General features: G+C 40.5%; 1 protein-coding gene across 1 annotated transcript; it reads left to right on the top strand.

Moving 5' to 3' along the window:
• The first annotated feature begins 8367 nt into the window (after positions 1 to 8367).
• On the top strand, positions 8368 to 9303 carry Or4d10 (olfactory receptor family 4 subfamily D member 10). Its single transcript, NM_001000762.1, is given in 1 exon segment — positions 8368 to 9303. A coding segment is annotated over 1 exon segment (936 nt).
• Positions 9304 to 10425: the final 1122 nt, after the last annotated feature.

Raw genomic sequence — 10425 nt, 5'->3', positions numbered from 1 at the left:
CGTTGCCTTGTTTTCTGTTGCTTGGGTTCCTGTGCTTGCCTCTCGCCATCATGTTGTCTCTGGTGTTACCTTGTTCTGCTATTTCTGGCAGTGGCTTGACTGTTCTATGGGCCTGTGTGTCAGGAGTGCTCTAAACCTCTTTTCCTGTTCTCTTTCAGCCAGTTATGGAAACAGGGTGTTCTGCTTTCAGGAATGTAGTCGTTCCTGTCCACTGGCTTTCAGCTGTTCTTGTGGGCACGTGTCCTGAGTCCACCAGGCAAGTCACTTGGAGCAGAAAATTTGGTCTTACCTCTGGTCTCAGGCCTGAAGTCGCTCCTCCCCTATAAATGTTTAATAAATACTTTAAAAACTGTTTTACTTCCCTAATCATCAAAGAACTGTGAATCAAAACTACTGTGGAAGTCCATCTCACCCCAGTAAGAACAGCCTTTATTAAGTAATCAAGTGTCAACTGCTGAAAACAAATATAGAGAAAGGAAAACCCTCACTTCCTGTTGGGAGAGTGGTAAACTGGTGCCATCACTCTGGAAATCAGTGTGGAGACTCCTCAAAAAAAAAAAAAAAAAAAAAAACAAGTATAGTTCTGCCATATAACCAAGTATACCACTCCCAGACACATACTCTCTACCCTACCTTAGAAACACCTACACAGCCATGTTCATTGCTGCCTCTGGTCAGAAAATGGACTCAAGCCAGATGTCCACTGAATGATGAGTGGATAATACAAATGTATGTTTACACACTGGAATTTCATCCAACTATAATACAGACAATGAAACATGCAAGAACTGGAAAAAATTATACAGAGTGAAATAACCCAGGCCCAGAAAGACAAAGAGCACACACACTCACTCTCATATGTGTACTTTTAATTTATTTTTGTGTTTAACTTGGAATGTTTCTACAGACCACAAAGGATGTGGTTTTGGAAAAGGGAGAGAAAGCAACCTCACAGGAGATAGACAATAGAAATGCAGTTAGGAAGAGGAATCCTGGGCTAATGAGACTTAAATGGAGAAGAGGATGAGGGTGAAGGGAAAGGTAAGGTAGACAGTAACCAACACTAAGCATGCGAGAGAGCACCTATAAAAACCTGCACATCTTATTTTTAGAAGATATTTTAAGTTTGAACAGAGGAACCCTAAATGGGTAAATACAGCCAATTCCAGGAGCCAGTGGGTGACCAAATGAACAGTATAGTATAGGCTGTTTCCTTCTGAGTTAGGTCAGGAAGGCTTCAGAAGCTCCCAAAACAACACAAGACATCACCATTGCCCTTGTTTGACCCCTTCAACTACATGGCAAGATCCTATTGCTGCAGACAATTGATTATGGGACATGATGAAACCAAGGTGGAACGGAACTACAATATTGTTCCCTGCTGCCTTCTGTACATAATACAATAAAGTGCCATGGAAACTGCTGGAGGAGAAAAATTATTAACATAACAGTCTTATACAGCCCTGAAGCCTATGACCTAAGATACTTACCTGCCAGGCCAGGCATGCCCACAATACTGGCATGACTGTTATGGAGGTAACTAACCACTTGACTTGAATAGAAAGGAATTCCCACCTGGTATTGTAAACCTGGTAAAATCCAAGGTTGGTCGATCATGGGCCCTGGGAGTGGGGATTACCACTAATGTTTTGCTAATTCGGCATGTCGTTAAACTCCCTTCTAAATAGTTATAGTTATATCCATAGGCAAATGCCACTTTAACCATGACCAGAGAAGCATGTTTTTGTAGTGAATGGCAGTCAAGGAAGAGATTCACAACTCCTTGTGATTCTGAGAATAAGTAGCAATTGAGGTTCAGTCCTAAACAAGTCATTTACCCCACCCTTTAAGGCTCAGGGAACATCACAGAAGACAGCAGGAAGAAGGTAAAAGCCAGATAGGAAGGAAGGCTGCAAAATGCTTTCTAAATATCACACAGCAGTTTCAATCATAAGCTGACAGAAAATGCTGTTACTTGCACAGGGCTGGTCTATGATTGAGCTTGTCAACATCTAGTCATAAGCTGGGTTGGTGAGGACATTATCTTTCCCTGGGAAACTATTGGCTACTATGGATGCTGGAAGTAGAGGAAGTCACTGTTTGTGTTTATGTGCACCCTTGTGAGGCCACCAGCCTCTAACAGATAGTTTACAGCCATGATCATACAAATAGGCCTAGTAAAACTCAATGGGTCACAAAGAAAAGCAAAACGACATGAATGTGGGAAATGGACTTGGGTGGAGTTGACTAGGGTGAGAGAGAGATAAGAGATAAGGGAGAGGGGTTGGGGATTTAGCTCAGTGGTAGAGCGCTTGCCTAGGAAGCGCAAGGCCCTGGATTCGGTCCCCAGCTCCGAAAAAAAGAACCAAAAAAAAAAAAAAAAGAGATAAGGGAGAGAGATTCTAATCATAATACATTATGTAAATTATTAAATTGTCAAATAATATGCTTAATAGGGATACAGGTCAGGCACAATGATGCATATCTTTCTTTTTTAACCTTTTATTGATACTTTGTAAATTTCACATCATGCATCCACTCATCTCCCCATCCTTTTGTATCTGCCCTCTGCCCTAGCAAACTCCCCCCACCAAGAAAAAGAAAAGAAAAAGAAAGAAAAGTCGGAAGATGGAAGCTGTAGTGCGTCACAGTGTGTCCACATATCTTTGTCACATATCTTTGTCCACATATCTTTGTCCACATATCTTTGTCCACATATCTTTGTCCACATATCTTTACTTGCAAATGTTCACTTCAATGAGTCACTGGTCTGTTTCAAAGCTTCTGCTACACTATCAGTACTGGATCCTCACTTGGACTGCTCTTGGATGTCCTGTTGTTGCCCTGTGTCATGGAGACCCTGCAGTTTTGGATCTGCAGGACCGGCTATTTTATAAGCTCTAGCAGTTCATAGATGAGGTAAATGTTGGGATGGGGCAACTCAAAGCCCTGCTTCTGAGCCTGGGTGGTAGCTGAGTTGGTCAGCTTGTCCTGCACCCACACCACCAGGATAAGCTCTCCAGCCTTTTCCCAGTTAGCTCTCTCAATGCCACAGCCAGTTCTCTCAATCTCAGGCCCTCAAGGCCAGCCCACCCATCCCTATGTCACCAGGGCCAGCTCTAATGTGCTGCTCAGGTGAGGTGCAGAATCTGCTTCCCTGAGTGCTGCAGCTGATGAGGGGTGGAGCCAGTTCTCCTGTCCTCATAACCTTGGAGCCAACCTTCTGGTGGCAAGGGGCAAGCATCTTTCATCATCGTACTGTGGAGGGAGAAGCAGTCTGGTCTCTGTGAGTTCCAGGACATCTCCATTACATAGCACATTCCAAGACAGGCCGGGCTACATAATCAGACCCTGTCTCAAGTAAATAAAGTAAAATAAAATTTAGATTAAAAAAGACAATATGATAATATAAAACCAGAACATCTATAATCATCATAATAAATGAATTTAACATAACAATGGAGCACCAATATTCTTATTTATCAGTTATATGTGTTAAAAGTTAACCTCTATTCACCCAAGGCAAAAACACGTTATATCCTAAAGTGAACATTCTTTTTAATTTTATTGTTATTGCTTTAAATTGTGTGTATTTGTGTAAGTACATGAGTACAGGTGCCTGCAGAGACCAGAGCCATCAACTACAGGTTGATTATGAGCCACCTAACGTGGATGCTAGGAATTGAACTCAGATCCTCTGGAAGAAGAGTATGTGCTCTTAACAACTGAGCCATCTCTCTAGCCCCCCAAAAAATTTAAGTTTTATTTATTTATTTATTTATTTATTTATTTATTCATTTATTGTGTAAGGATGTTTGTCCACATGTATGTCTGTGCACCCTCTGCCTGTGTGGTGCCCACAGGGACCAGAAGAGAGCACTGGATCCCCCACGGACTGAAGCCTCTTTATGGGTTCTGGGATTCAAACCCACATCCTGGAAGAACAGCCAGTGGTCTTACCTTTTGAGACATCTCTCCAGCCCCAATATTTACATTTTCTGCATGTGCCTAGCTACCATGACTTCCCCAGGTCGGATTGTACCCTACTAGTCTAAGCTAAAACAAATACTTCTTTCAAATTCTTTTTGACAGGCATTTTGACACATTAAGATAAGTAAATAGACAGTTTCCATATTTTGTGAGAATAGTAATTGACTAAACTGTGCTTTTTGGCAAGGTCAGTTATCTCTACCATGTATTGCTTCTTTTTTTTCTCCTTATATTTGCCACTTTTCATCTAAGTTGCCACATGATGACAGAGACGGGAAATTTAGGACTAAGAGTCACTTACCCCGAATCACTATGGGGAAGCAGACCTCACAGCCTTTGAAAGGACAACGACTGAAGATTCACATTTCATCTGTGTTTCAGGGCACTGGGTCTTATCATTCACTTCTGTGGAGCTGTACATTAACACAACGCCAGTACTATTGTGTGGACAGCTGTACCAATGCCTCTCTGTTACTGCTTACAAACTTATCTCTATCTACCTCCCTCCAAAGTGGATGGTTTTATATGACATAATGATGGGAAAGAGTTGGTAACTGCACCTTTCTAAGTATCTTCAGTGGATATTTAATGGATTTAGAAGAAGTGGACACCCAGGCTCAAGAGCCATAATATTTTCTACTTAATGAGGAAACAAAGTGGTGTGAAACTATTTGAGATCCAGTTCTGGTTTTCTAACTTCTTGCCTTTATCCATGTAAGAAATATGAGCATTTAGGAGCTAGAGAGATGGCTCATTGGTTAAGAACACCAGAATTGACCCAGTTTCAATTCCCAGCATCCAAGTGGTAGCTCATGTAACTTGTCTGTAACTAATCCCAGGGCATCTGGCATCCTCACCCAGACATACATGCAGGCAAAACACCAATGCACAAAACAAATAGTTTTTCTAAAATAGAAATGTGGGCATTCAAATATATGATCTTTTATACTTCTAAACACATAAAGGGAGACCCTGGAAATGTGTTAGACACATGGACTGACATGTTTTATCAAATTGCTGGTTAAGTTTTAGAATAAGGGCATTTGATTTCTGTCTTAACAACCTGAATAAAAATGTTATCTTTTCCATAATGACCTGTGTTTACACATGAGTGTATCTGTTGAAAACAATTTAATAATCCCCACTGAAACTCCACTGTTAGCAGTTCAACTAGCCAGTTGATTTCCACTTCCTTGCCCAACTCTGTTTAGCTTTCATAATTAGCCTGAGACTAAGGGACCAGGACAGGACACAGGGGCCCACGGCAAAATGTTAGAGATACAAACCAAATAGATTTCTTGTACTGCCTCTAAAGTATTTGGACACCAGCCAACATATGTCAAGAATTGTAAATGTGTATATACGCACTTGTGTACATAATATTTTAATGTCTCCCATTGAAATTGCACGATCAATGCTACAATCAGATAGTTACTTCTACTATCCTACCCAGTGAGAGACCCATTGCCAGGCTTACATTAAGCCTGAAACTGAGAGATTTGAATATAAGGCAGGAACACAGTAAAAGAACCTTAAAGATGTGATTCCTTGAGTTTGCTATGGAGGCAAATGAAGCAAGGACACTAAGATATCCAATCACACAGAGGGCTTTACATCTTTCAGTGATTAATGTCAACAGTTACTGCACAGTGAACCTAGCATCACATCACATTATCTGAAGTTTTAAGATAAAGGAAATAGGTAAAGACATTCAGCTGCTAGCTAGGGTTATGTGCATATTGAAATCAAGATGTTGTCATTGATTGTGTTTAACCAATTTAACTTTAAATGTTTTCCAGGGATATTAACTATTTCAGACCAATGACAATCTTCTCACCAACAAACAACAAAGGTAGGTGTCACAAACTGGAGGGGGACATTGTGTTAAGAAGAATTCAGAGGGTAGCCTGGGTCTGAGACAGGTCATCAGGCAGTTGTTAAGAGCTTTTCGATTGCTTGGTGTGTGGCTGCCATGTGTTAAAATGAATGCAAAAAAGGGCTTTCTGATAAATGTTACTCTCTAAATTTTTTTCAAATGTTTCCCATAATAAAAAATGTAAAGATAGGGGTTGGGGATATAGCTTAGTGGTAGAGCGCTTGCCTAGCAAGTGCAAGGTCCTGGGTTCGGTCCTCAGCTCTGAAAAAAAGGAAAAAAATGTAAAGATACATATATTGAATTAGATGAAGAAAATGAACAATGTGTCTCCATTCTATGTATCTCCTTCTACTTATACAATCTTCTTTTCACAAAATGCACACCCAGTAAGTAGTATCCCTAAATCAATCACTCATTGACTTAACAATACCTAAGAACCATGGAATTAAATAGTGAAACCTTCATTGATGAAGTAATGAGGCAAGGAATGGCGTTACTAATAAAAGCCTCCTACCAAATCCATGCTCCCCTCCACTAGTCCACTGCACTGCATTTTGCTGTGATCTCTGTGTGGCTGTGCCACTTCACCACTGTTCGCTATTGTTTCCCTGCCTCTGTTGTTGGAATTTATTCAGACAGTGACAAATTCCTGTCTCTACTGTTAAAGCTTAAACTTTCCTGTAACTGCCCTAAGTAGAGCCCTGCTGTGCTTCCATAACACTGGGATATAATTGGGTGATCTCCACTACTGTTGTAGCACTAAATATTTGCATGTTCATCAGACTGAATACTGCTCCAGAGTAAGACCTTTGCTATACTTTTGTGCACAGTAGCTAGTTTAAGTAGAGTCTCAACTATGCTATAAGGACCACAATCAATGTGTGAAAAAGTACCAAAGGGCTCATTGATTAAATGTGTTCTTTTGAAATTCCTGATAAATGTAGTGTCATGAATACAATCAAATCTAATTTGGAGAAATCTGGCTCTCTTTTGAACATCAGTTTATGCTGCAGTCTTGGAGTGCTATAGCTGTGTGAGAGGATAGAATGGTCTATGATGTATCCAAGTTTATCTGGAAGCGTCATAACTTTTCAAACCAGTCAGGAAGCATTTTTCTGGTATCTTTACACTAAAATTGAGACGAAGAAATAACTCCAACTTACTGAATGATGAAAGAGTGGTTGTTGCAATAAACAGAATGGCTCTGAAGCTAAATATAACTACACTTGAAGCTCAGATTCTCAGCATACAATTGCTGAGATTTTGTGGTGCTCCTGCTTTTCATCTCCTGGGACTAAGCAAAAACTGCCTAGTCACAAGAATGCATGAAACAACCATTCACGTGGCGCTTATTGCTTGAGGTAAATAGACCCTCAAGGTCACCATGACCCTCCAAGTGCTTTTCCCCAAAACCTATAAATGAATCTGACGATGATGCAGACTGGAGAGGGGAACAGGAACAGAGGGCAGGAGAGTAGATTTCTAGCTGACTCCTATGTTTTGACAGAAGCTAACATTGGGAACCTGTATTCAAACCAGAAAACCTCATCCTTTTTCAATCCTATGGCATCTCACATGAGTCATACACACACACACACACACACACACACACACACACACATTACTACTACTACTGCTGCTGCTGCTGCTGCTGCTGCTACTACTACTACTACTACTACTACTACTACTACTACTACCTCCTACACACACACATGCACACACATATATACCTCTACCTCCTACACACACATATACACACACAGAAACACACACATACACACACAGAGTTTCCTCCTCTTCCCAGGTTGGTCAAACTGACTGATATTGTTTGATGATGCAGAATCAAAGAATCCCATCCTTCATTTGGTTGGTAACAGAATAAGGATGTGGTGAAACTACTGGCCCAGTGTCTGTCTCACCACTGTGGGCTCAGCACTGCCTTTATCACTAAGCACCTAAACTCTGCCTTTAGTGGAAAAACATATCACCTTTCAGAAGAATTCCAAAATCTCCATGTGCTCACATCCAAGAGTCTCCCTGTACAACTGATCCAAAGAATAACAAATTAGAGACAGTTAAATTGAAAGCCAGAATCTTTGACCCTCAAGTAGCATAACTGAAAAGGAGAATTTAAAAGATTTCATTAGAGCAAAACAAACACAAAATGGTTCACTGAAACCATTGGAAGTTTAATACCAAAAGCATCAAAATGAAAATCATGATAAAATTTTTTTGTTTATTTAGTCTACCTAAGTGTCACTATTTGATGTATTTTCTTTTCCAGTGTTACTCTCTGGAGCATTATTGAATAATTTTCCATGTGTCAACTTGATTTGATTATCTGATTAAATGCAATATTTAGAAAGTGGACAACTTGATCAATTTCAGGCACTATAGTCATGATGAGAAGCGTCTGAGTTGTACCCTAGGAGCTTAGGAAGACAAGAGAAGCAACCAGAGGCTTAAAACAAAAAGGCAAAGAAAGAGGAAGATTAAATGAGATGGAAAACTACACCAGGGTCAAAGAACTTATTTTCCTTGGCCTGACCCAAAGTCAAGAAGTGAGCATGGTGCTGTTTCTCTTCCTTCTCCTGGTGTACGTGACAACTCTACTGGGGAACCTGCTCATCATGGTCACAGTGACCTACGAGTCTCGCCTTCACACCCCCATGTATTTCCTGCTCAGGAATTTGTCTATTGCTGACATCTGCTTTTCCTCCATCACTGCCCCCAAGGTTCTGGTGGACCTTCTCTCAGACAGAAAGACCATCTCTTTCAATGGCTGCCTCACTCAGATGTTCTTCTTCCACCTTATTGGGGGAGTGGATGTGTTTTCTCTCTCTGTGATGGCTCTAGATCGGTACGTGGCCATCTCCAAGCCCCTGCACTATGTGACCATCATGAGCAGAGGCCGCTGCATTGGGTTAATAGCGGCCTCCTGGGTGGGGGGCTTTGCCCACTCCATAGTGCAGATTTCTCTCTTGCTGACACTTCCGTTCTGTGGACCCAATGTTCTTGACACTTTCTACTGTGATGTCCCCCAGGTCATCAAACTTGCCTGCACAGACATCTTTGTGCTCGAGCTGCTGATGATTTCCAATAATGGGATGCTCACTACGCTGTGGTTTTTCTTGCTCCTGATATCTTACATGGTCATATTATTATTGCTTAGGTCTCATTCAGGAGAGGGCAGGAAAAAAGCCATCTCCACCTGCACCTCTCACATCACTGTAATCACCCTGCATTTTGTGCCCTGCATCTATGTCTATGCCAGACCATTCACTGCTCTCCCCACAGATAAAGCCATCTCTGTCACCTTCACAGTTATTTCCCCTCTGCTCAACCCCTTGATCTACACTCTGAGGAACCAGGAAATGAAGTCAGCCATGAGGAGACTCAGGAAAAGACTTGGACCTTCTCATAGGATAGAGAAGTAACTTCTGTTTGTTGGCACCTTAAATGTTTCTAACATTTAAAAAAAACTGTTTGCTATGCTTTCTCCTCATTTCCTTTATTCGGATATATTAAAACACCAAAAAGTTGTCAAATTGATAGTTCAAATTGATAGCATCTGTTTTGTTCCTTTGGTTTTATTTTTGACATGGGGTTTTATTCTTTTACCCAGGCAGCCAGGTACTCACCCTGTGTCCCAGGGTGTCCTCAGACATAACAACCCTCTTGAACTTACTACCAAGTGCTAAGATTGCAGATGTGAACCAAAACACCAGTATGGCTTCAATAGCTTAATCTAATTTTATTTTTATGTGTGAGCCGATGAGGCTTTATTTATAGGCACTAAAAACTGAATTTCATAGAACTTTCATGTATTAACTTTATATTTTGAACAGATATTTTTCTACTGAAACCAAAAGAGCTCCAAGCGATTGAATCAGGGTGTCTGCAGTGTTACCTTTCTGAGTATCACCTGCATCTTTATTATGTTACAATCAAAAGATGGACTCAGTTACAACCCAAAGCAACTGAGGGTTTCTCAAAGTTCTTATTCTCAAGTTCTATTCATCCTATTTTGTCACTATGTGCAAACAGATATTTACAAAGTATTCCAATAAAACATCAGAGAACATACAAAACAAATCTCACAAATTCAGAAGAATTGAAGTAATACCATGTGTCTTGTCTGATCATAATACCATGAAACTCAAAATCAACAGCAAATGATTTTCTTTTTTTTTTTTTTTTTTTTTTTTTTTTTTTTTTGGAGCTGAGGACTGAACTCAGGGCCTTGCGCTTGCTAGGCAAGTGCTCTACCACTGAGCTAAATTCCCAACCCCTAGCAAATGATTTTCTAGTAAGTATGAAAACTCGTGGAGATTGAACAGCAGATTTCTGAATGACAAATTAGGCAAGTGAAAAAGAAAATAAAGTTTTCTCGTAAATAAAAGAAAATTAAAATTCAATGTAACGAAACCTCTGAGACACATTAAAAACAGTTCTAGGAGGGAACGCACAGCTCTAAACATTTCATATAAATATAAGAAAAAGCAGGGCTAGAGAGGTGGCTCAGTGCTTAAGATCACTGAATACTCTTCCAGAGGACC

This window comes from Rattus norvegicus, chromosome 1 (genome assembly GCF_021556685.1).
Source record: "Rattus norvegicus strain SHRSP/BbbUtx chromosome 1, alternate assembly SHRSP_T2T, whole genome shotgun sequence".
In the NCBI taxonomy this organism is placed as follows: domain Eukaryota; kingdom Metazoa; phylum Chordata; class Mammalia; order Rodentia; family Muridae; genus Rattus; species Rattus norvegicus.
Note: the sequence above shows the minus strand (reverse complement) of the source record. Positions and strands in the feature narration are given on the sequence as shown.